The sequence below is a fragment of the Rana temporaria genome, chromosome 1, assembly GCF_905171775.1.
Source record: "Rana temporaria chromosome 1, aRanTem1.1, whole genome shotgun sequence".
NCBI lineage: Eukaryota > Metazoa > Chordata > Amphibia > Anura > Ranidae > Rana > Rana temporaria.
In genome coordinates this window covers 257450872-257478807 of record NC_053489.1, presented here as the reverse complement: position 1 = coordinate 257478807, position 27936 = coordinate 257450872, and the positions used below count along the sequence as shown (strand labels likewise).

Below are 27936 nucleotides of genomic sequence, written 5' to 3'. Positions count from 1 at the left end.
AGTAGTGTGAACCCAGCCTAAAGAAATAGGAATTTTATACTCACTGTAAAATACTTTTCTTGGAGTCCATTAATGGACTGTAACTTCAGGTTTTACAGGATTGGGCAATGGCAAACAAAATAATTGTAGGCCAGGGCAGGATAACTCTCCCTTCCTCAGTTTGTATCAAGCAGTACCAAGAGCATGATCTTCCAAAGACATGTTGGTAGTCTAAATTGGCCCTAGTATGTGTATGAATGTGGGTTAGAGACCATATATTGTGAACTCCTTGAGGGTAGGGACTGATGTGAATGTACAATGTATATGTGAAGCGCTGTGTAAATTGGCAGGGCTATATAAGTACCTGAAATAATAATAATAAACACAAAGGATGGAATCTCTGTCCCTCAATGGACTACAAGAAAGGGATTTTACAGTTTTCTGATTGTCACCTCTGTATTAATAAAAAGACTAACTTTCAGGACATCAAATTCAGTCCAACTTAAGGGTGGGCAACAGCAAACAAATGCTAACAGGTCCACTAATAACAACAGGAACGTTCAAAGAGCTACCTGAAAGCCCTCATGTCTGAAGCTGACATCAGAGAAGACCAGAACATCCACCTGGTAGAACTTGGAAACAATTTGAACCAGGTGGCAGCCTTGCAAATCTGGGTAACAGCAGGCTGAGGCAGAAAAAACAAAGAGGCACCCGCAGATCTAGTGGAGGTGTAACCCATCCATGAAAGGATGGAACCCTGATCTTTGTGACTATAAGCCAGGGCTGGACTGGCACAAACATTTGGACCTGGACTTCATCCAGACCAGCCCACCTTAATTTTGCAAACACGCACACAAATCTTATATAAACTATAAGCAATTGTAAAAAGAAACAGAAGAAAAAACATTCCACTATTAGGCATAGCCACAGCAGTGCCCATTAATGCGGCCTCACCAGTGCCCATTAATGCAGACTGATCCGTGCCCATCAGTGCAGCTACACCACTGCCCATTAATGTAACCTGATCAGTGCCCATTAATGCAGCCACACCAGTGCCCATTAATGCAGCCTGATCAGTGCCCATCAGCATAGCCACACCAGTGCCCGTTAATGCAGCCACACCAGTGCCCGGTAATGTAGCCTGATCAGCACCCATCAGCGCAGCCTCACAAGTGCCCATCAATGTTAGTCCCCCCTCTCCCAGTACCTGGTCAAGCAGCTTCTTCTACCTAGGTCCCAGGTGCACTGCTTGTCCTGTAGGTGCTTCCTCTGGAGCTGGGAGCCCAGGACCAGCTGTGCACTGCTGGTACATCTGGTCCTCTCCCTTCCTCCTGGGCACCACAGAGCTGCATAACTAGGGCTGGAGGAACCCGAGGGGGGGGGAGCAAGGTGAGCAGGCGGGGACTCCCAAATCCTGTCCACCAATCGGCTAATCTCCTGACTCCCGCTGTGTAGCTGTTTAGAAAAAAAAAATTCTTGGGATCTCCCCTGTATTTAGTGGCGGCTAGAGGATAGAGAGCAGACCAATTCATAATTTTCAGCTTTAGGCGGTTTAAGCACTGGCCATGCTGTGTAGTGTGTAGTGCGCTGCTGTAGATGAATCCGCCCAAAGCCGAAAGTGATGAAATAGTCCCTGTCCCCCACTGAACACAGGGGGCCCGGAGTAGTTTTTTCTCTAAACAGTTGCACAGCAGGAGATTAGCTTATTGGTGGACAGGGTTTGGGAGCCCCCATCCGCTATACCTCCGCTGTCATGGAAACCGGCCCACTGAGCCATCGGCCCACGGGGAAACTCCCGGTAGTCTCAATGGCCAGTACATTATTGCCATAAGCTTAAATATTGGTCTCTCTGAGCCACCAATAAATGGTGGAATGAAAAGTTGGTGCACCTTTACTGGGAACATCAGGAATGATAAAGGTTTAGTCTTTTTGAAGAAAGCAGTGACCAAGAAATAGATTCTCACATCCCTATCTACAGTACATTCAGGAAATTGAGCAACATCTCCATCTGATTAACTGGAGCAGGACACACAATTTTACGATAGAACAAGTGGATAGATTGATGGAGACAATTCTTCAATTAGTTCTTATATACAAGAGATGTCCTATAAATTTCTCACTAGATGGTACCGGACTCCGACTCGCCTGGGGCAGATGTACCCGTCTGCAGATGTTAACTGCTGGAGGGGATGCAACCAGAAGGGGCCATTTTTACATCTATGGTGATACTGTCCCAAGATTAAGAAATTTTGGGATGAGATAACACCCTGGATAAAAAACTTAGAGCTATAGAGCCCTCCCCACTACATTTCCTTTGTCATGGGATGCCATCATCTATTAAATTTTACAAAAGAAGTGTCACTCCACACTTACTAAATGCAGCTAAGTCACTAATTCCTAGATTCTGGAAACAATCAAGATGCCCCATGATAAGGGAGTGGAAAGGGGAGGTAGAGAGGGTTATGGAGGCAGAGAGATGGGTACATACAGTGAGAGATCAACAGGACAAATTTAAGGATACATGGGCAGGATGGTTATACTACTCCTCCGAAATAGGGGTGGACTGACCCAGGGGGTGGGGGGGGGGAGAGCCAAGCCAAGGGTTTTTTTTGGGGGGGGGGGGTTTGTTTTGTTTGGTGGTTGTCCCTCCTTTCTTCTTTTTGGAGAGCGGAGGACAAGGTGTGTATGTGAATGTTCCCCGCCACCCAAGGGCACTCTGGAGGGAAGAAATAGAAGGAAAAGGGTAAAATAGGAGGATAGAGCCAGAGAAACCCCAGTGGAAAGGGGAATGAGTGTTATAAGTTAAAAATATCTTTAAACTGGTAAATTGTAAGCATAGTATTTGTCTGTCTCTGTTTAATGCTTCTTATTTTTAAGATTTGTACTGGTGTCTGTATACCCAGTGGGGGTTTCCCCTTATGTCCAGTCTAGGAGAAACAACAGTAAATGGGAGGAAATCTCACCTTTGACAGATGACACCAGAACAAGTGTCCTTTTAGATTACCCCTAACTTCCGCTCCAAAGTGATAGTAACAATGCAAACGAGCCAAAATGTAGAAATAAATAAAAGTAATAAAAAATTACTTAAAACCACCATGTGAACATAAAACATATGGATCAAAGGTCTATTCAATAGAAGAGCTTTTATATTCACCTCTCTGGTGGCCAGGGCCCCTGATAGGGGGGGGATCATAAAGGCGGTCTGGGAGGACAATTACAGAGCAATGAACTGTCTGTGCCTCTCCCTCCAGCAGCAGCTGAAGGCTGGTTTCTCCCCCTCTCCCATCGCTTTCAGCTGCTGGAAGGAGAGACACAGACACAGTGCATTGTTCTCCAGTCCCCTTCACCGATCCCCCTAGCTGCCCACATCTGATTGCCCTGTGTGCCTGGCCCAAACCCCCCTTGCAGTGGCACTGGCTTTCCTCACCTACCGACTGCTGCAGGTGCACAGGCGGATGGAGAGTGGGGGAAGGGGCTGGTGAGTGTGTCCTTTTCATTCATCTTCAGTGCAACTGAGGCTACAGAGAAAGCCCAGTGATTTCTAAAGGCAACCCTGCTGGTGGCCTATGTCTCCTACCTTTCTCTGTTTCATTGTTGCAGCCTCTGTAAAATTTGTCGCCATTCAACAGTTTTGGGTGTGTGTGAGATACCTGTCCCCCCTGTGACACTCTGTGGATCAATCCCCTAAACCCTTTATCACTTAGCAGAGCTGTAGGGGGCAAATTATAGAATCACAGCACATTGCAGGGGACTAAGGAATTTGACATTCCCAAAATTGTCAAAGGCCGAAGTGTCTTACAGAGGCCGCAGCGTTAGAATGGAGGGATGGTGGGCAAGGGCTGCTGAACCGGTGAGTATAAAAGCTTGGCAGTTGCAGGGGCCTGTCATTCAAATTTCCTTTCCTTCTTCTTCTTTTTTTATAAACCTGACAGGGTTGCTTTAAAATTGAATTGTTTTCCTTTAAATAAATGGAGGTAAAATAAGTTGTTCTAAGTTACTTCACTTTGCACACCATTTTTCTTTCTGCTGTGTTAAGCCTGAAAATGTATTGGGCCAGGTTTCTTCTGGGAACCTTCTTGGTCTATGAATTATAGCTCAGCTCTATGTACTTAATATGCGAGCAAAAATATTTATCTTTCTGTGTTATTCACAATAAACATTTGCTTTGTCTCCAGACTGCACAGGTCAATATATAAAGCAAATAGAGTCCTCCATTTTGTACTGATGGATTGAAACGTGTTTGTGCAGATAGTATTACAAGTCTGTATATTGACTATATTCTTGTTGTACTATTGTAAAAAAAAATGTGAGAAGATGAAACATCAACTACAAGTGCAAACAGGAAAATATGCAGTGTGAGAGATACGTACTGATCCGTTTGCAGAAAGTCTATTTTCAGCTGTTTCTCAGCTTTGTACAGGCGTTCCAGGGTAACCTTCATTTCCTCTGAAAGATTGGGAGATGTTAGAGCAGGGATAAAGGCAAAGCAAAAATTGGAAGAATATTTGTATAATACTTAGGGGGTTCTGATCACTCAGGAAAAGTCAAACATCAAGCCAATTACAGTTACAGTAAAGTAGTTTGTCTTTTGAAACATATTTTCCTGGCTGCCTTCAGCGTTTAGGGTTTCTTTTAAACCGGCCGATGCCACCTGACATTCAGCCCGTGTGTACTAGGCTTTACTCTGGTGGGACCCTGCTGTAAAAGTGGACTCTGATGAGGACTGCTGATATAAAGGGGGCCTAACACATACTTGTGTTTCCTGGATCTTGACTCGCACACCGTGTTGACATTATGCCCTTTTTTCTACTGTACCCAGCTCAAAAAGGCTAGATCCGTGCCTGTTAATCGCACTTATTGTACATGCTTGTACATTCGAGGGTCCATGTTTATTAAAGTTAGCTCAAGGAGGAACTGTATCTGCCGATTTTAATAAACAGGTACTCGCCAGCCTAGGGATCCAGTGCTGTCATCACCCAGGCTTGTTCTTCGCCAGTCTTCAGGTCCCCTGCACCGCCATCTTGAGAGTGGGAAGCTGGCTGTGACTTCCTACTGCCTCAGAGCCAGCTCCCCACTGCACATGTGCAAGTCGTGCTCCACTTTTCCTGAATGGACTTGCAGACTCCTGGAACCTGTGATGTGTCCCAGGAGGTTGCAGGTAGGAAGGGGAGGGGGATGCAAACTTCCACTTGGCTTGCCTAGGCTAAATGGGGAGTGGGTACCTGTCAAAACTAAGTGTCCTCTCCCTGAAAAGAAAACAAACTTCCAAATATGGTAGAGGAGGGGGAGGAAAAGTGGGAACCTCCCTTTTTAGGTACACATTTAAAAAAAAAAATAAAGGTACGTTAACTCTGTTACATGTAGCATATGACAATAACTTAACTTATACCATCATAAATCACCTAAATGATGTGACCAATAAATCATTTTTTTTACTGCATTCTCCACATTATTCGGGCTCTTTGGTGTGCAAAAAAAAAAAACTTCCACGTTTTCAATTTAGTGGCTGAAAAGAAAAACATGAATAACAACTTACATAAATAATACCTCCTTCTACAAACAGCTTATTCTTCCTTTATTTGTTATGTACACATTGCAATGCACATTTACCTATAAGCAGGTCACATTGGCGGTGGTAGACACAAACTACTCCATAGCTGAGTTGTGCTGACAGATACAGTGACAGCCGTGGGATGGGACAGCCATGGTACGGTGGAGGGACCTGCTGCAGAATGTACTGCATAATCTTAAGGCTGAAAGTGCAGAGAGCATGATTTTAAATTAAGGCCAGGTTTAAGGCAAAAAATACACTCACAAATATGTCCTTGTTTATGGTGTTTTATCCAATATTATTTATGTATAAATATATATACAGTTTGTATATATATATATATATATATATATATATATATATATATATATATATATATATATATGTTATTACAGTTGAACATATTAAAAATAAAATAGGATTTTTGTACTCACCGTAAAATCCTTTTCTCTGAAGTTCATGGACGGACACAGCTCCAAATAATCTTGACAGTAGGGTTATGTTCTGTCTATCAGGACGGGGCCTCTGGTCATAACCCCTCACCCTGCAGTCAGCAGCTCAGTTCGTCAAAAAGCAGTACAAACTTAAAAAGGAGCGGTGGCTGCTGTGTCCGTCCATGGACTTTAGAGAAAAGGATTTTTCGGTCAGTACAAAAATCCTATTTTCTCTTTCGTTCATAGACGGACAGAGCTCCAAATAATCTTGACAGTAGGGACGTCCCCAAGCAATGTAAAAAAAAAACGAGGGGTGGGCACAGCAAGCAAACCAACTTCCACCCAAAAACAAAACAGTGCTCCTCAACGGAGGAGTTGCAACCTTAAACAGCCGCCTGCAAAACTTTGTGGCCGAAGCAAGCATCTGCAGATGCATGCACATCAACCTTGTAAAATTTTAGTGAAGGTGTAAACAGACGACCAGGTCGTCGCCTTGCACCCCTGTGAGACAGACGCTTGATGTCGGAAGGCCCAGGAAGCGCCTATCGCCCTGGTCGAATGCTCCGTGACAGGAAAGGGAGGCGCCTGCCCCTGTAGGGCATAGGCCTTTATTACGATCTGTATGATCCACCGAGAAATGGTGGCCGACGAGACCACCAGACCCTTCTTTGGACCAGTCACCGATACAAACAGTGACTCTGACCTCCAGAACGGAGCCGTAGCAGAGAGATATACTCGCAGAGCTCGGACAACATCCAAGGAATGTAGAGCAACCCTTATTTGGATGCGACGGCCGAGGACACAGGGATGGAAGCACTATGTCCTCATTAAGATGAAAGGCTGAAACAACTTTCGGAAGAAAAGAGGGCTGCGGGCGTAACACCGCCTTATTCTTGTGGAGGATCAAGTAGGGGGACTTGCAAGACAAGGACGCCAATTCAGAAACCCTCCTGACTGATGTAATGGCCACCAGAAAGGCCACCTTCTGAGAGGGTGTCAAAGGGGGAATCTCTCTGATGTTCTCAAAAGGAGGTTTCTAAAGTGCAGAGAGCACCGGATTCAAATCCCACAGGGGTAGAGGTGGCCGAACTGGAGGGGCCACATGTCGAACCCCTTGCACAAACGTTCTCACCAGTGGATGAGCCGCCAAGGGTCATTGAAAGAAAACAGCCAAGGCTGAAATCTGCCCCTTTATGGTGCTTAGGGCAAGACTTTGACCCACCCCACGCTGTAAAAACAGCAGGATTCTGGAAACCGAATAAGCCCATAGGCGCCACTCCAGCTCCTCACACACGGAGATGTAGGCCTTCCACGTGCGATGATAGATCTTCTGAGAAGAAGACTTCTGTGCCCTCAGCATGGTGGAAATTACAGAGTCAGACAGACCCCGGTCCCTCAGTACCTGACTTTCAACAGCCATGCCGTTAAAGCCAGCGACTGTAAAGCAGGATGAAGAATAGGACCTTGCGACAGTAGGTCCTTCCGCATTGGCAGTCGCCAAGGGACATTCGCCACCAGATGTACAAGGTCGGCGTACCAAGGGTGCCAAGGCCAATCTGGAGCAATTAGAATCACTGGGATCCCCTCGGTCTTCACCCTGCGAAGCAGAAGAGGATGAAGCTTTAGCGGGGAAGGCATCAGCCGATAATGTCCCCACAGAGACACCAACGCATCCGTCACGTCGGCCCAGGGACCTTTTGACCTGGCCACAAACCTCAATACCTTCCAATTGAGTCGAGAAGCCAGGGGATCCACATCTTGCATGCCCCATCTCCGGCAGTTGATAGTCGATCTCAGGATCAAAAAACAAACAAAAAAATTAAAAATAAACTTTAAAAATAGGACCAATGGGCCCCTAGCGAGCCAGGTCCTTCTCCTATGCTAGGCAAAAAAAACTGAGCTGCTGACTGCAGGGTGAGGGGTTATGACCAGAGGGCTCGCCCCCTGGGCGGTGTTGTTCGGCTTTGCTGTATTACATGTTTTTTAACCATTTAACACGTCTGCCTAGTCCTCTCCTGATAGACAGAACATAACCCTACTGTCAAGATTATTTGTCCGTCCATGAACGAAAGAGAAACTTTGTTTAAAATAAAAAGAGAAAGTCACCTGAAACAGCATTAGTAGGATTAGCTCCTATTCTACTACACCATTGTGTGAGTAAAGATTTTCTTGAACCAAAAATGATCTTGGTGGCGCCCTGTCCCCCAACCTACCTACTTTACAAGTATTGTTCATATTGGGTGTCAGGAAAAGGCACCAATCCTGGTGCCAAAGAACCTATTTAAATGGAGCTTCTGCACTGGCTAATTGCTGTTTGGACGTTCTGTGAGTGTGTTCCTAAAACCAGTGTTTGACCTCTGATCTTGACCTGGCTATCCCTGTCTGCTACTTGCCCTGACCTCTGGCTTGCCCCTTGGATTCTGCTTCTGCCTGCTGCTGCTCCTATTTGATCCATCCTCCCTTGCCAACATTGCTGTGCATCCACAGTCTGTCACCAGCCAAGCCCATAGCCATACTACCTGCATCCAGCCGCCCTGCTGTCTCACCTGCCTGTTGTCAGCTGCTCCTAGCAACCTTCTAGTGAATTACCAGCTGCCATCTGCACAGACTACTGGACTGATCATAGGCGCTCTTACCTCGCCGTGCTCTATCACCATCATTGGCCCTCAAGCCGGAGCTGTACGAAAGTCCTTCCTCTACATGTCAGGCTCACCGACCAGGTATATGACATTGGATTTGGACTTCTGATGGTCTAGTGCCTATACACAGCTTCCACAGTTTATGATAATAAGCAGGATAGCAGATCTGAAAATGCCCTGAATTCACCCAGGCCCCATCACCACAATGAGTTTGTGATATCCGAATGATTCATCTCCTAAATATATAAAGTGCTGATGGGTGGGGCATTAAGTGCATAATGTTGAAACCTAAATTGTTGAAAATTTTATATTTACTGTGAACAGGTCAAGTTCTATTTATCGTTCATAACTTTTCTTTTTTTTTAACAGGGTTTCTGAATATGTGCATGAATCACTTGAAAAGTTGTAACATTTATTCAACCTTAAAACGTTATTATACCCAAACACAAAAATGTATTCTATTTCAGCTTATCAATTCCTAAATGTGGTGGCTGCAATAGTTTTCTTTTTTCAGGCTTTCTTTCTTTCTTTTTACCTGGTGATCCAGCCAATAAGTCTGTCATTTTTCAACAGACCAAGATGTCCAGCAATTATGGCAGTTAGAGGGTTAAGCAAACCATTTTATAGTGACAGGGGTGCTTACAGCTGTAAGCTTATACATATATGTAAAAATTTAATTTGAAAAGGCATTCTCCTAAAAGTGTTAGCTGTAGTTAAGCTCTATTTAGTTAGTCAAATCCATCTCATTTTTGCTAGTCCATCTAACACTAACCTCTCCCCATGTTAACAGTGCTGCTGTCCAAAGGTGTCTCCACTGCTCCTTCATCCAGAGTGTAGACACCCTAAAAATCTTTTGAAGATCTTTCAGAAAGCACACAAAACCTGCAGGATATAATAGAAGTGCACTTCCTTAGCTTGAGGTCGAGGGCCATATCCGAGGACTCCGAAGGCCACTGGTTGAGCACCCCTTGCCCCAAGACAAGAAATGTGGTTTACCAGGTGAAAACCAATTTAGAAAGAAACTTAAAAAAATAAAACGAATGCAGCCAACACATTTAAGGATTGGTAAGATGCAATTTATTACATTTTTGTTTTTAGGTTTAATACCAGTTTAATGTTCTTGTTCTCAGCATTGATAGGGATGTGATGGGTTGACTCAATGGGCCAGCTCAAACTTATATATATGCAAATTCTTGTAAAATTCATCTTTCTGCACCTTTTTTCTCTTTAGGACTACAAGCACTGCCCCTGGTCGGATGTAAATGGGCCACCTGTCCATTTACATTCAACTGTCATTCGATCCAATCTGCCAGACGGATGCTGAACAGATCCGCTATCTGTCTGTTTTTAGAAGATAGGATCGATTGTCGGCAGGTGTAAATGGACACATGTTCATTTACCGTACATCTGCCATTCCATAGGGGGCAATGTATGGTCGATCAGGTCCGCCTAAAAAACGGACAGGGGAACCCCATCAGTCTGCCTGTGTGAAAGAGCCCTTACCATCACCGAGTCAACCAATTTTGTTAATTAGTCCCTAGCCTAACTCTGGGAAAAGTAAAAGTACTCCCTTGCAGAGGCGCTGTGCTCCCACTGCAAGGATTAACTGATTTTTTTATGTCTAGAGCAGGGATCTCCAAACTACGACCCTCCAGCTTTTGTGGAACTACACATCCCATGAGGCATTGTAAAACTGACATTCACAGACATGACTAAGCATGATGGGAATTGTAGTTCCTAAACAACTTGAGGACCATAGTTTGGAGACCCCTGACCTAAAGGACAGTAAAAGATGGGAATTGTAGTTCCTAAACAACTTGAGGGCCATAGTTTGGAGACCCCTGACCTAAAGGACAGTAAAAGGTTCTCCCCTATGCTCCAGAAGTGGATTGTCCCTTGGTGTCCTCACATTAATGACATCCCACCATCGGAGTGCAGGCATTGTAAAACTGACATTCACAGACATGACTAAGCATGATGGGAATTGTAGTTCCTAAACAACTTGAGGACCATAGTTTGGAAACTCCTGACCTAAAGGACAGTAAAAGTTGGGAATTGTAGTTCCTAAACAACTTGAGGGCCATAGTTTGGAAATCCCTGATCTAAAGGACAGTAAAAGATGGGAATTGTAGTTCCTAAACAACTTGAGGGCCATAGTTTGGAGACCCCTGACCTAAAGGACAGTAAAAGATTTGGAATTGTAGTTCCTAAACAACTTGAGGGCCATAGTTTGGAGACCCCTGACCTAAAGGACAGTAAAAGATGGGAATTGCAGTTCCTAAACAACTTGAGGGCCATAGTTTGGAGACCCCTGACCTAAAGGACAGTAAAAGATGGGAATTGTAGTTCCTAAACAACTTGAGGGCCATAGTTTGGAGACCCCTGACCTAAAGGACAGTAAAAGTTGGGAATTGTAGTTCCTAAACAACTTGAGGACCATTTTGGAAACCCCTGACCTAAAGGACAGTAAAAGTTGGGAATTGTAGTTCCTAAACAACTTGAGGGCCATAGTTTGGAAATCCCTGATCTAAAGGACAGTAAAAGATGGGAATTGTAGTTCCTAAACAACTTGAGGGCCATAGTTTGGAGACCCCTGACCTAAAGGACAGTAAAAGATTTGGAATTGTAGTTCCTAAACAACTTGAGGGCCATAGTTTGGAGACCCCTGACCTAAAGGACAGTAAAAGATGGGAATTGTAGTTCCTAAACAACTTGAGGGCCATAGTTTGGAGACCCCTGACCTAAAGGACAGTAAAAGTTTGGAATTGTAGTTCCTAAACAACTTGAGGGCCATAGTTTGGAGACCCCTGACCTAAAGGACAGTAAAAGATGGGAATTGTAGTTCCTAAACAACTTGAGGGCCATAGTTTGGAGACCCCTGACCTAAATGACAGTAAAAGATTTGGAATTGTAGTTCCTAAACAACTTGAGGGCCATAGTTTGGAGACCCCTGACCTAAAGGACAGTAAAAGATGGGAATTGTAGTTCCTAAACAACTTGATGGCCATAGTTTGGAGACCCCTGACCTAAAGGACAGTAAAAGATGGGAATTGCAGTTCCTAAACAACTTGAGGGCCATAGTTTGGAGACCCCTGACCTAAAGGACAGTAAAAGGTGGGAATTGCAGTTCCTAAACAACTTGAGGGCCATAGTTTGGAGACCCCTGACCTAAAGGACAGTAAAAGATGGGAATTGTAGTTCCTAAACAACTTGAGGGCCATAGTTTGGAGACCCCTGACCTAAAGGACAGTAAAAGATGGGAATTGTAGTTCCTAAACAACTTGAGGGCCATAGTTTGGAGACCCCTGACCTAAAGGACAGTAAAAGATGGAAATTGTAGTTCCTAAACAACTTGAGGGCCATAGTTTGGAGACCCCTGACCTAAAGGACAGTAAACGATGGGAATTGTAGTTCCTAAACAACTTGAGGGCCATAGTTTGGAGACCCCTGACCTAAAGGACAGTAAAAGGTGCTCCCCTATGCTCCAGAAGTGGATTGTCCCTTGGTGTCCTCACATCAATGACACCCCACCATCGGAGTGCAGGGGAGCCTGTAGGAGCAAAGGATAAGGTAAGTAAACATTTTTTACCCAGTTCAGTAGACATAGTTGTCCTGCAAGGGAGAATTTTTACTTTTCCCAAGGATCAGCTTTAAAATTTTGTCCAGACCTGCTAATTGAATGGGATACTAAATGCATAAAGGTGTCTTTCGTGAATGTTTGTTCTGAAAAAGCATTTTCTAAAGAAATTCTTCTGGTCTAAATTCTAAAGACCTCCTGTACCTTATGTATTGAACTGTGCTTTAATTGTGCTGCACCTCTCTACATTGTAAAGCGCTGCGTAAACTGTTGGCGCTATATAAATCGCGTATAATAATACTGGTGTATGGCCAGCTTTACATGCGATAGTTTACCTACATAAAAAAATAGTTATACATACCATGTGCTCATGACATTTACTTTCAGGTATTCCCGCTTTACAATCCTAGTGCCTTTAGTTGCAGCCAACCTAAGTGACACATCATTAGTTTCAGTTATATGGCAATTTCAATGAATGTGCACAAAGTATCATGAATTACAGTAAAGGAGTGTAAGTTAATGTAGTCAGAATATTCACACAAATGTGGCAGAAACATAAGCCCATTGATCTGTGTTATAGACGGTATAGAGTGGAATCTGTTGTACGAATAATAACACACTGCATCATATTACTGCTGCAGCTATTCCAGTGGTGAGATCTGTTGGAGTGTCGTGCTCACCCCCTCAGTTGTACTACAGGAGAGTCAGGACGCTCTCTACGTTGCAGATAGAGAAAGGAGCTGTGTGTTAGTGGGCGTCCTGACACTCCTGTAGTCCGAGGGAGGGGGCGAGCATGACACTCCACACCAGGAAGAAAGCCTTGCATTACTGTGTGGAGTTACAGACAGAAGAACAGAAAGTGAGGATTTCTCAGAAGAAATAAGGACATTTAAAAGCAAAATTGAAGGATGAGGTAAGTGAAGGAGGACTGCACTAAGGTAAAGGAAGCTATTTAGGGGGGGAAAATTGTACCTTTCCAACCCCTTTAATTAGAAATATGCATTCTTTTTTCGCCGCAGATAAAGGGATGGATCTGCTTGTGTACACACTGATGATTAGTGAAGAGTGCTCCAAATGCTCATCATAACCACCCCCCTCCCAGGTGCAATGTAGGCAGCTTACTGCCCTATGACAGCGTTTATAACTGTAACTGGTGCAGTAGCTGTTTTTTAGGGGGTTTTAAAGAAAAAAAAAAGAATTAAAAAAGTTTTTCCTTCATGTCCCAGATTCCTAATCTTAACCACATTTAAAACATAAAGTGGAACTCCAACTAAAGCCTTTTACTGATAGTCACAGATGGAATGGGGAATGTTCAGGAGCTCTGCTATTTTTTTTTTTGCTGTCTGTCGCTCCACAACAGGGATTACTCCTCATCTCCTGTCCCTGAGACATGACAAGAAAAGAGAGAACATTTACCCTAAGAAAAAAATCTCGCCTTTGACTAAGATTTGCCCTCTGCTTCTGCTGCAATGGCAACTGTAGGTGAAGACTTTGGATTTGCTCTCACCCCTGACACCTGGATGGAAAAGAGTGGATCTCCCAAACACGTGGCAGTAAAGGTGTTCTGATCCTTTTAGATAAAGAAACTCTAGAGCAGGGGTCTCGTACTGGCGGCCCTCCAGCTGTTGTAAAACTACAAGTCCCATTTCAAGGCTCCAAGTCAGGCATTTCAAGGCTGACAGTTACAAGTATGATTCCCTCAGGTAGAGGCATGATGCGAATGAAGTTTCGCAACAGCTGGGGTGCCGCCAGTTAGAGACCCCAGCTCTTGGTCAAGGGTATGATATTCCTGGCAAGACTGCGTCAAATATACAAAAGCGCCACACAGAGGTTCCAACCCTTCCCTATTTTATCCAAAATAAATGTTTTCTGGTGTTACACTCTAACCAGACTTCTAAAAGCGACCCTTAACAATTAACCTCCCACCTAACATACAACCTATAAATTGACCTTGAAATGAAATCCATAGCATTAGACCCCTTTCACACTGAGGAGTTTTTCAGGCGGTACAGCGCTAAAAATAGCGCTGCTATACCACCTGAAAAACTCCTGCCCAGCTACCTCAATGTGAAAGCCAGAGGGCGATGCGCTGGCAGGAGAGAAAAAAATCTCCTGTCAGCAGCATCTTTGGAGCGGTGAGAGGCGCGGCGCGTATACCGCTCCTTCCTATTTAAAACAATGGGAAACCGCGGCAATACCGCCCGCAATGCGCCTGTAATGAGCTCCAGCTCAAAAAAAAAAACATGGACAGGCGTTTTTAAGCTGTAAAAAAGGCTAAAAAAAGTGGCTGTAAAACGTCCATGGAAATGAAGCCTTAAACCCCCTAAAAAACAGCTACTGCACCAGTTAGGCTTCATTTCCATGGACGTTTTTACAGGCGCAGATCTGCAGAGGCGCATTGCGGGCGGTATTAACCCTTTATCGGTCGCTAGCGGGGGTTAGCACCGCTAGCGGCCGAATCCCACGGCAAATCCGGCGGTATAGCGCCGCTATTTTTAGCGGCGCTATACAGCCACCGCGGCTCCCGCCCCAGTGTGAAGGGGGCCTAAGGGGTCTATTTTTTATTTGCTCTGCAATTGTCTCAAGCATTTGCACAGCTGTCAGGAACCTATGCATGAATCTATGTAATATATTTACTTCTTATGATCGTCAGCTCCATCTAGTGGTCATAATGCAGTATTTTCTCGATTAGGGGATTTCAGGAAGATACCGCATTATGGCCTCTGGATAGAACTAACTATTATAGGAAGTCATATATTACACAAATTAAAGTTCCATTTTATCCTGACGCTAGCAATTAACCCCTTCCCATAACAGTAACCTAACCCTGAAAATAAGCCCTTAATATTTAACCTCTACCTTAACACCTAACTCTTAGATTAATTTAACTTGCAACACTTAACCTGGATTTTGTGCACAGGGTCATTAGTGACAGATTTACTTTAATGCCCCTTTATGACGTCCTATATGGCCTACAAGTCACAAGCCATGAACTGAGGGCACTGCTTGCAGGAACTAATCCATGTGTGGTTCACACCAAGACTCAACACTACTGAGATGCACAGGATTTTTGTAATAGATTGCTGCTGCTCAATGTGTGTTGTGAACAATGGTGTCCAATGGAAATGTGTGGGGTTACATTGTTCCCAGTGGCAGCACTATGGAAGAAAGGAACTGGGAACATCCACAGGTCCAGAGATGTTCCTGCTATACACTTCAGACATACCCGTCTTGTGGTATAAATGTATGCAGGCAGGCGTACAATGTTTTTTCAGTGGGATTTTGGCATTGAACTAAAAAGGGCAGAGAAGTAAGAAAAAAAGCCAAAGGAACTCTTTAAACTTGGGGTTCAGTCACAGATGTGTAACAGAATTTCCTGTGACGTTCATAGCTACCAGATTGTCAGATAGTATGTGACTGTTAGGAGTCTGATTGTTTGCAAAGGCAATAATGGAATGTCCTACTAAAAGTAAAGTTTTCATGTGAGAAAGGGGTGTTTGACATTGCTGACCTTTTATGGAAATGCTAGATGCCTGGCTGTTATGCTGCCCCTTGAGTGTCAATACTGGCCTGGAAAAAGTATGCAGATCAGGAAAGTCAATAGGAACTTCTTATCTGCATACTTGTACCAGGTCAGTGACACAAAGCATCCAAGCACGAGGGTCAGTATGACGGCCAGGAAATTCGCTTTTTCAGAAGTTCAGCAACAGCAGCTTTCAGATTTATCCCATGATTTCCTTTAAAAAGGCTTTCTTCAAAAAACACATGTCCACGTCTTCTATTGCTGATGCCTTTCAGGGGTCACCCACTCAGGACCTGCACCTAGCTGTTTTAGCAGCATTGTACTCTATTGTTACCCCTACTCTGAGCTATTGTGTACAGTGCAATACTTCCTGATCCTGGATTAACATCTTGATCCCTAACTGGTCCTAACCCTACGTCACAATTTTTCCTGATCCTGAATTTATATCCTGATCTTTTTCTGATACAGTCTCCACATTCTGATCCCTTCTTGATGATCTTGACATCACATCCTGCTATTTTCTTGATCCTGACTTCATATCCTGATCCCTTCTTGATCCTGATCTCATACGCTGATCCCTTCCTACTCCTGACTTCATATCCTGATGCCTTCCTACTCCTGACTTCATATCCCGATCCCTTCTTGATCCTGACTTCATATCCCGATCCCTTCTTGATCCTGACTTCATATCCCGATCCCTTCTTGATCCTGACTTCATATCCCGATCCCTTCTTGATCCTGACTTCATATCCCGATCCCTTCTTGATCCTGACTTCATATCCTGATCCCTTCTTGATCCTGACTTCATATCCTGATCCCTTCTTGATCCTGAATTCATATCCCGATCCCTTCTTGATCCTGACTTCATATCCCGATCCCTTCTTGATCCTGACTTCATATCCCGATCCCTTCTTGATCCTGACTTCATATCCCGATCCCTTCTTGATCCTGACTTCATATCCCGATCCCTTCTTGATCCTGACTTCATATCCCGATCCCTTCTTGATCCTGACTTCATATCCCGATCCCTTCTTGATCCTGACTTCATATCCTGATCCCTTCTTGATCCTGACTTCATATCCTGATCCCTTCTTGATCCTGACTTCATATCCCGATCCCTTCTTGATCCTGACTTCATATCCCGATCCCTTCTTGATCCTGACTTCATATCCCGATCCCTTCTTGATCCTGACTTCATATCCCGATCCCTTCTTGATCCTGACTTCATATCCCGATCCCTTCTTGATCCTGACTTCATATCCTGATCCCTTCTTGATCCTGACTTCATATCCTGATCCCTTCTTGATCCTGAATTCATATCCCGATCCCTTCTTGATCCTGACTTCATATCCCGATCCCTTCTTGATCCTGACTTCATATCCCGATCCCTTCTTGATCCTGACTTCATATCCCGATCCCTTCTTGATCCTGACTTCATATCCTGATCCCTTCTTGATCCTGACTTCATATCCTGATCCCTTCTTGATCCTGACTTCATATCCCGATCCCTTCTTGATCCTAAACTTCATATCACAATCCCTTCTTGATCCTGACTTCATATCCCGATCCCTTCTTGATCCTGACTTCATATCCTGATCCCTTCTTGATCCTGACTTCATATCCTGATCCCTTCTTGATCCTGACTTCATATCCTGATCCCTTCTTGATCCTGACTTCATATCCCGATCCCTTCTTGATCCTGACTTCATATCCCGATCCCTTCTTGATCCTGACTTCATATCCCGATCCCTTCTTGATCCTGACTTCATATCCTGATCCCTTCTTGATCCTGACTTCATATCCCGATCCTTCTTGATCCTGACTTCATATCCCGATCCCTTCTTGATCCTGACTTCATATCCCGATCCCTTCTTGATCCTGACTTCATATCCCGATCCCTTCTTGATCCTGACTTCATATCCCGATCCCTTCTTGATCCTGACTTCATATCCCGATCCCTTCTTGATCCTGACTTCATATCCCGATCCCTTCTTGATCCTGACTTCATATCCCGATCCCTTCTTGATCCTGACTTCATATCCTGATCCCTTCTTGATCCTGACTTCATATCCTGATCCCTTCTTGATCCTGACTTCATATCCTGATCCCTTCTTGATCCTGACTTCATATCCTGAACCCTTCCTGATCCCAACCTCATATTCTGATCCATTCTTGATCCCGACTTCATCTCCTGATCCCTTCTTGATCCTGACTTCATATCCTGATCCCTTCTTGATCCTGACCTCATATCCTGATCCCTTCTTGATCTTGACCTCATATACTGATCCCTAATTGATCTTGACCTCACATCCTGATCCCTTCCTCATCCTGCCTTCATATCCTGATCTCTTACCTGATACGGATGACAGACTTTTCAGACGTAAAACTAGGCAGTGACACCAGGATGACACACCATGAACTGGCACCTTCAACACGAAAGCAATGGCAGCTCTATAATGATATATAGGAGCCGATGTAGGTTTATGTTCTGCTGTAAAATCTGAAAACTGACAGGGTGGTAAGTGGGAAACGCATCTTTCTGCCATACTTGTGGACCATCATCTGCTACTTGTACAGCCACATAAACCTAAGTACTGGTAATGTGCTCACCATCAGTCAGACATCCCTAAATATATATATATAAATGAACGGTAGGCACAGACAGACAGACAGACAGACATGAAGCCTCCTCATACATACCATACAGTGGAGAAGCATCCTGTGTGTCGCTGAAGCACATTAGGGAAATAAAACATGGTCCCCAATCGTGTGGAGAGCGTCCCTGTCTCTATAGATGTGACAATGAAATGAATGCAGTAGTAGAATGATCTGAGGGGTCCCCGGACTGTCACCGCTCGCCGTCTTCTGTTCTGTGTGTAGAAAGTTTACTCCTCGCATCTTTTCCAAATTAGTCTTACCCTCATCGTTCATTCGCCAGCTTTCAGCCAATCAGGGACGCAGAACGGGTAACTCCTCCTCGGTAGCATCTTTTCTATGGCATCTGTCAACCAATGATGGACGAGGCAGTGCCGGGTACCAGGGCTCCACAGAAGACAGCGGTACCTCCGATCAGCCAATAGGAGGCCAGTTACCATGTGTCCTGTAATGTTCCCGGGTACAGTCAGTCTTGGCGCCTATCATGTTTTTTTTTTTCTTCACGGAAGAGTTCTTGCTATTTTGCGGATCTGTGTAGAGCTTGTATCACCGACCGACCTCTGTCCCGGAATTACAGAGCACTCCATCTTTGGAAGATCTGTTTCTGGAATCTCCACAAGGGTCTCCCCAAAACTCAGGGTGCTCTTTTATAGGATAGCCAATCAGAGCTTGGATTGTTGTATAGATCCACCTGGCCCCACATGATTGATAAGTCATCAATGTCTTTTCTAAACAAACTCCCCTGATAGGAATCATTTCTCTATAATTGCCTACTTGACTGATATGCCACACAAAGGGAAATGGATTTCAACTGATCATTGGAAAATACGATCGTATATTATCGATCGTGTCTCTGTTTCTACTATGCAATCGGATTGATCAAATTCATTAAACTATTAGTAATGCAGAACTGTAAATAGCCATTTATTAGGTGATTATATATCATTACTGCTAGATAAAATTGTGCCCATCATATGCAGCCTCACTGTGCCCTTCATATGCAGCCTCACTGTACCCATCAATTGCAGCCTCACTGAGCCCATCGTATGCAGCCTCACTGTGCCCATCGTATGCAGCCTCACTGTGCCCATCGTATGCAGCCTCACTCTGCCCATCGTATGCAGCCTCACTCTGCCCATCGTATGCAGCCTCACTGTACCCATCAATTGCAGCCTCACTGAGCCCATCGTATGCAGCCTCACTGTGCCCATCGTATGCAGCCTCACTCTGCCCATCGTATGCAGCCTCACTCTGCCCATCGTATGCAGCCTCACTGTACCCATCAATTGCAGCCTCGCTGTGCCCATCAATTGCAGCCGGTAGGCCAATCACATCCACATTTTAAATGAAAGAAAATAAAACCACTTAACATAAGGTGTCCTCATCAGTGCCCCCTTTTACATCAGATATCTCAGAGTCCCCCTTTATAGCATGGACAGCCGCACTCCAAAAAACCTTGATGGTTGTCTTTATTTTAAAAGGATAAACGCACTACAGATCACAGCAAAAAATACAGGGATGAGCAGCTGACGCGTTTTGCACTAGTGCTTAGTCATCTATGACTCTTGTCTCTCCTGTGGCCTGCGCGTTTCGTCACCACAGACGTCGTCTGGGATTGGCAGCCAATCCCAGACGACGTCCGTGGTGACGAAACGCGTAGGCGTGGCTTGTAGACTTGACGTCATCACGCTCTTGACAAGGGAGCTCGGAGCCTATACCACAGGAGAAGCCGCCGTGCCGCCATTGGATGTGTTTTTATTGCAATCAGATGTCATCTAATTCGTAAGTGCATAGTATTTTGCCTATTAACCACTTGCCGACCTCCTCATGTAGATATACGTCAGCAGAATGGCAAGGACAGGCACATGTACGTACCTGTACGTCCTCTGCTTGACGTGGGTCGGGGGTCCGATTGGGACCCCTCCCCCCCCGCTACATGCGGCGGTCGGTAAGCCCCGGGGAGCGATCCGGGACGACGGCGCGGCTATTCGTTTATAGCCGCCCCCTCGCGATCGCTCCCCGGAGCTGAAGAACGGGGAGAGCCGTGTGTAAACACAGCTTCCCCGTGCTTCACTGTGGCGGCGTATCGATCGAGTGATCCCTTATATAAGGGAGACTCGATCGATCACGTCAGTCCTACAGCCACACCCCCCTACAGTTGTAAACACACACTAGGTGAACACTAAATGTTACAGCGCCCCCTGTGTTTAACTCCCAAACTGCAACTGTAATTTTCACAATAAAGAATGCAATTTAAATGCATTTTTTGCTGTGAAAATGACAATGGTCCCAAAAATGTGTCAAAATTGTCCGAAGTGTCCGCCATAATGTCGCAGTAACGAAAAAAATCACTGATCGCCACCATTAGTAGTAAAAAAAAAAAAAAATGCAATAAAACTATCCCCTATTTTGTAAACGCTATAAATTTTGCGCAAACCAACCGATAAATGATCATTGTGATTTTCTTTACCAAAAATAGGTAGAAGAATACGTATCGGCCTAAACTGAGGAAAAAAAATGTTTTATATATGTTTTTGGGGGATATTTATTATAGCAAAAAGTAAAAAATATTGAATTTTTTTCAAAATTGTCGCTCTATTTTTGTTCATAGCGCAAAAAATAAAAACCGCAGAGGTGATTAAATACCACCAAAAGAAAGCTCTATTTGTGGGGAAAAAAGGATGCCAATTTTGTTTGGGAGCCACGTCGCACAACCGCGCAACTGTCTGTTAAAGCGACGCAGTCCCGAACTGTAAAAACCCCTTGGGTCTTTAGGCAGCATATTGGTCCGGGGCTTAAGTGGTTAAACTCATCTTTACGGTATTATGCTATGGTCTCTTTCTTTTTATTTCCCGACCATCCAAGACCATAGACACCACCTCACACATCCTACAGAGGGTCCAGAGGGAGACCTAAAGTCCTCAGGTGCGCCAAGATCACTGTAATGGTGGTCACACTGACAGGGTAAGGAGACTTCAATACCACATTTGGGTGCCTTCCTGGTGGATGAAGTTTTCTCTATCCTTCAACTTTTTGTCTTTGGGTGTCTATTCGGATTTAGGGACTCATTTTTAATGACTAATTTTTTCATATGTTTCTTCATATATTCAACATAGTGGGACTTTTCTATATTCACATGTTTTTTTTGTCACTTTTTTTTATATGAATTTGCCAGTGTGAGAAGCGTTTCTCATTCACTATTCAATATTGTCTATTTAAGATCAATTTATTTTAGATCTTCATTTGTTTTTTGAGCGCTGTACTGTATTTTACACCTCCTTTACATTAGATGTCCCCATCAGAGTCCTTTTTTACATTAGATGTCCCCATCAGAGTCCCCCTTTACATTAGATATCCCCATCAGAGTCCCCCTTTACATCAGTTGTCCCCATCAGAGTCCTCCATTACATTAGTTCTCCCCCCATCGTAGTCACAGCAAGTCGCCTGTCATCCACCTTCAGACGGCTTGAGTCCGAGAAACCGGAAGTGAAGGCACAGGACCCGCCAATCACACACCACAGCAGGGAACAATGCTATAGAGGGAGTGTTAGGCCGGGTACACACGAACAAACATGTATGGTGAAAGCGGTCCGTCGGACCGTTTTCACCATACATGTCTGCCAGAGGGCTTCTGTACGATGGTTGTACACACCATCGTACAGAAGTCCGCGCGTAAACAATACGCGGGGCGTGTCCGCGGTGTCGCCGCGTCGATGACGCGGTGTCGCCGCGACAATGACGCAGCGACGTGGGCGGCCCGCCTTTAAAATGCTTCCACGCATGCGTCGAAGTCATTCGACGCATGCGAGGGACGGCGGGCGCCTGGACATGTACGGTAGGTCTGTACTGACGACCGTACATGTCCGAGCGGGCAGGATTCCAGCGGACGGTTTTAAAACACGTCCAGGAATATTTGTCTGCTGGGAAAAGGCCCGGCGGGCAAATGTTTGCTGGAATTCGGCCCGCTCGCGCCCACACACGACCGAACATGTATGCTGAAACTGGCCCACGGACCAGTTTCAGCATACATGTTTGGTCGTGTGTATGGGGCCTTAAAGCGGGAGTTCACCCATTTCTAAAAAATTTTTTTTTCTTCCCCTAGATTCCTGCTCGTTCGGTCTAGGGGAATCGGCTATTTGTATTAAAATAGGTGCAGTACTTACCCGTTTTCGAGCTGCATCTTCTTCCGTCGCTTCCGGGTATGGTCTTCGGGAGCGGGCGTTCCTTCTTGATTGACATTCTTCCGAGAGGCTTCCGACGGTCGCATCCATCGCGTCACTCGTAGCCGAAAGAAGCCGAACGTCGGTGCGGCTCTATACTGCGCCTGCGCACGGACGTTCGGCTTCTTTCGGAAAATCGTGACGCGATGGATGCGACCGTCGGAAGCCTCTCGGAAACCTGTCAATCAAGAAGGAACGCCCATTCCCGAAGCCCATACCCGGAAGCGACGGAGAGGATGCGTCTCGTAAACGGGTAAGTACTGCACCTATTTTTAAATAAATAGCCGATTCCCCTAGTAAAAACGAGCATCCATCTAAGGGGGAAAAGTGCCCTCTAAGGGTGAACCCCCGCTTTAAGGGAACAGATCTCTGTGCCCGAGGACTGTCTAAAGGAAGACAATAGAGCTTCTTCGCAATCAAAGGATTGCAAACACGTTATGCTTTCCATAGCAGCCATGTGTCCGGCGCCCTGCACACATTTAAAGGGCCATGTAAAGAAAAAAAAATTCAGTAATTGCAGCACGTCATGCTTCCTATACACCTGTGTGTCCAGTGTCCCGCACACACTTATAAATTTATCTTGGTCTCATCAGACCACAGGACGTGGTTCCAGTAATCCATGTCCTTAGTCTGCAGCAAACTGTTTAAAGGCTTTTTTGTGCATCATCTTTAGAAGAGGCTTCCTTCTGGGATGACAGCCATGCAGACCAATTTAATGCAGTGTGTGGCGTATGGTCTGACCCTGACAGGCTGATCCCCCACACCTTCAACCTCTAAAGCAATTTTGGCACGCATACGTCTATTTCCCAAAGACAACCTCTGGATATGACGCTGAGCACGTGCACTCAACCTCTTTGGTTGACCAAGGCGAGGCCTGTTCTGAGTGGAACCTGTCCTGTTAAACCGCTGTAAGGTTTTGGCCACCGTGCTGCAGCTCAGTTTCAGTGTCTTGGCAATCTTCTTATAGCCTAGGCCAGGGGTCTCCAAACTCTCCAATCAAAGGGCCAGTTTACTGTCCTTCAGAGTTAAGGGGGGCCGGACTGTGACCATTGGGAGTAGAAAATATCCTGACGTCAGTGGGAATAAACAATGCTCCATTGATGGTGTCAGTGAAAGGAATTGTGCCCCATCATAGATATCACTGGGACCCCTTGTTGGTGTCATTAAGAGGAATTATCTGTGGGGGGAATTATGCCCCATTTTTGTTATGGTCGGATGAAACTAGTTCCAAGGGCCGGATAAAAGCAAGCAAAGGGCCACATCTGGCCCCCGGGCCACAGTTTGGAGACCACTGGCCTAGGTCATCTTTATGTAGAGCAACAATTCTTTTTTTCAGACCCTCAGAGAGTTCTTTGCCATGAGGTGCCATGTTAAACTTCCAGTGACCAGTATGAGAGAGTGAAAGCGGTAACACCAAATTTAACACACCTGCTCCCCATTCACACCTGAGACCTTGTAACAGTCAAATGACACCGGGGGGAGGGAAAATGGCTAATTGGGCCCAATTTGAACATTTTCACTTAGGGGTGTACTCAGTTTTGTTGCCAGCAGTTTAGACATTAATGGTTGTGTGTTGAGTTATTTTGAGGGGACACATGTCACATGAAAAGATATAATAAAATATTTACAAAAATGTGAAGGGTGTACTCACTTTTGTGAGATACTGTGTGAGTGTGTGTATATATATATATATATATATATATATATATATATATATATATATATATATATATATATATATATATATTAGGGCTGTTACTGATCAAAATGTTTCTGTTCGATTAATCGTTTTTTTTTTTTAATCGATTAATCGACTAACTTCGATTAATTATAACACACATACAGATCCAACTACTTTTAGCTGATCTCCTTGCAGGCTGATTCCCAGTGCAGCTACCAACCACTGGAAAAATGGATAGCAGGATACAAAAACACACAAAGGCAGCGCTCAATGGGAATAGCATTAAAACTTTTATAGTCTTCAAGTAGGTAACAAAATAAATATTGCACTGGAGATAAAAATCGATGTAGCTACATAAACTGTAAAAATGATGCGAGAAATAACAAATTATACCAAAAGCAGTCATAAAAACATGTAGCTAAGTATGATACTGGTATAAAAATGTGTAGATGTCCCATGAAGGGAACTATCACAACTCCCAGTGGATGGTTGTAGAATCCCAGGTTGATAGAGGGAAGTGATAGAGGGAAGTGTAACAGCCCTTGCGTGTGGCGGATAGTGAGGCCCCGCCGGCATGCAGATATGGAGGCACAGCAAAGGAGCCCTTCAGATGGACACGGCAAGCCCCGCCGGTGTCCGTGACGTTACTGGATCTCCGATGGAACTCCATGAAGGCCCAGAAGCCGGCGGAGAGGTGAGTACCAATCAAAATAATTTTAATCGATCAAAAAGATTTTGATCGATCAAAAAAATTAAAGATTAATCGATTAATTAAAAGTTAATTTGCACAGCCCTTATATATATATATATATTATAGTTTGTTGGCAGCTAGAATAGCTATCGCTGGTAGAAGCCTACAATTCCTCTGGATTTGGTATAACACAAACTTAATTGGATTACTGATAAATACCCAGTGAAGTGATTGGCCTCATGTACTACAGAGAGATGAAACAAATCCTCCTACATACATTGTACCTGTCTACAGCCGTCTACTGCCATATTTTCCCTACATCAAGTGCAGAATTTACACAGGATCTCTCAGCTATGAAAAGCAGGGTGGGGGGGGGGGGGGTGCTCTGGATTGAAACACACTATAGATGGATATGCTTTGTTCATATTTAATGTCTGAGGTTTATGACCACTTTAATAAACAAAACCAAATTAAATCAATATGCCTCCAATGTAAGCTTGCTGCATCTGGTTCCTGCCAGGGGGATTTTTATCCCTCTACCATACCTTGTTTCTCTTCTTTCTTCCAGCTAATGACCAGCCCAATTGTGCTCCATGACTGTCGGTCCAGGACATACTTGGCCTCCTTGGCAGATACACTGGGTTCCCGGTTGTGAGATAATGTGTGTGAATTTCTGAGCAGACAGCTGTGGGTCCTAATGTCTTTTTTTTTTACAAGTAGAACTTAATTTTATGTTTAATTTATTTTCCTGACATGGGTCAGTCTGTGACATCCATTCTATACCTAAATGTCTAGCTCTCCAATTATATTCCTCACAGTTGTTCTAAAGGCAGAAGGTTTTTTACCATAAGGCAGAGGCTCTCTCACACTCCTCGTTGGCTCAGACACAGAAGCAGAAGCCATTGGCTGTCCATCACAGCCAGCGAGTAGGGGGCAGGCCAAGTCACACTCTGTATGTCTTATGGACAAACAAAGCCAGTTGGCAGGGGTGAGGGGCCAGGACTGAGGGGAACTTGACCTTTGTGAAATGCTGCGATTCACATTCACAATTTATATTCCGCTTTGCTTCCACCATTAAAATCTTGCATTTACTTTTTGTAAAAAAAAAATTGGAAAATACAATAAAAGTGGACTCAAACCCTAATAATGAACATCTCTTATTTGCTCTTTTAGTCCGTTTCATAAAGACTATCTGTTGATAAAAGCTTTTTCTTATATCTGCTTTATAAGTGCAAAAATCTGTTAATCTTGTCCTTTGCATACTTTGTTTTATCGAAAAGAGTCCTCCTAGTTTTATCTTGGACTAAAGAATAATTAGACTTTATGTTGTGGAGACCTAAAAGTAGGAGTGGTTGAGTAGTTTAGCAAAAGAGAACCGAGCAGGGCTGACACCCCTCAGTCCACAAAAAAAAATGTTGTGTGTTGTCCGCTCACAACTGGACTTTTTGATATTTTTTGCACTATTTTTCACTTTATTTTATGCAGTTTTGGGTGTCTATATATGTAGTAGCATTTATACTATGCACCTTTACTGCTAATTTTTACAGGATTACAGGTTTTTGTTCACTGCACTTTTATATGTATTGTTTATTACAGTACCATTCAGATACCTCTTTTTCACTGTCTAGTTCACCCACGATCGTTCCACCCCCTTTTCCTCTCCCCCTCCCTCTCTCATCCCTTTCCCCACAGCGCAGCTACCACTTTTTTTATTATTATTATCTACAATAAAGGTGATTTTATATAGCAGTTAGTTTGTACAGGTGAACTTTTAGAGTGCCCAAGGAACAGACACAAAAATCACATATACACATCTTATCACACAGTGATGATGAAATTAAAGGGGTTGTAAAGGATTTTTTTCCTCCTAAATAGCTTCCTTTACCTTAGTGCAGTCCTCCTTCACTTACCTCATCCTTCCATTTTGCTTTCAAATGTCCTTATTTCTTCTGAGAAATGCTCACTTCCTGTTCTTCTGGTGTGGAGAAAGCCTCTTGAGGAGGCGAGCAGGAGTGTCAGGATGCCCACTAACACACAGCTCCTTTCTCTATCTGCAAAGTAGAGTGTCCTGACTTGCCTGCTCGCCCTCCCCCTCAAGAGACTTTCTCCACACCAGGGAGAAAGCCTTGCATTACGGTGTGTAGTTACAGACAGAAGAACAGGAAGTGAGGATTTCTCAGAAGAAATAAGGACATTTAAAAGCAAAATGGAAGGATGAGGTAAGTGAAGGAGGACTGCACTAAGGTAAAGGAAGCTATTTAGGGGGAAAAATGTTTTCCTTTACAACCCCTTTAAGAACAAAAAAGTCTTCTGGTCTTTTAACACCGGCTGTGTCCTTTCCAACCAGCAGGGGATCTGTGAATCAAATCTGTGAGCCAAAGAGTACGGATCTCACTTTAGTGACATCCATATGCATTTAGTATTGCCATCCCACAGCCGAACAGATCTACTTATAAAACAGACAGATCTAATCAGATCACTCATGTGAAAGGGGCCTTAAAGAATTAAAAAATAAAAATGCACAGATATAGGCAATTGTTCAAAAGCAAAGAAAATATTTATTGTTACAAAACACAAGGATTTTGTGTTGAAAGCTTTGCATTACAATATTCGTGGTATTACACCAGCACAACAAATACAACAGTGCACTAAATTAATCTACACTTGCTAGTGGTTTTAATATCCTGAATATTTTTTTTTTCTGCACTCGATAATAATTATAATGCCAGTGGCATTTTAATTCCATTGCCAAGCGCTACCACAGAACAGTTTATTTACCTTCTTAATGCTATGTACACACTGGAGTTTAGAATATTGTACCTCTCTGCTAGACTGCAGCATGATGGACAAAAGGTATTATACAAATCTCCACAGGAAACAACGTTTTCAGAAAAGTTCCTCTAGCTCTTTGTAGTTTCATTTAGTGTACCAAAAATAAAAATGAGTACAGACATTTATGTTCTCTACAGAGATCAGTGATCTACTA

At 44.1% G+C, this 27936-nt stretch overlaps 1 protein-coding gene across 1 annotated transcript in view; it reads right to left on the bottom strand.

Moving 5' to 3' along the window:
- Positions 1-19211, bottom strand: part of REC8 (REC8 meiotic recombination protein) — a 58918-nt gene extending 39707 nt beyond the window's left edge. The window contains exons 1-4 of the mRNA XM_040354670.1: positions 18404-19211; positions 12542-12610; positions 5590-5732; positions 4350-4425 (exon numbers count right to left, since the gene is read on the bottom strand). Of these exons, the coding sequence (XP_040210604.1) occupies positions 4350-4425; positions 5590-5732; positions 12542-12610; positions 18404-18459 (344 nt within the window). The 5' untranslated portion in view covers positions 18460-19211. The remainder of the gene's footprint in view (positions 1-4349; positions 4426-5589; positions 5733-12541; positions 12611-18403) is intronic.
- Positions 19212-27936: the final 8725 nt, after the last annotated feature.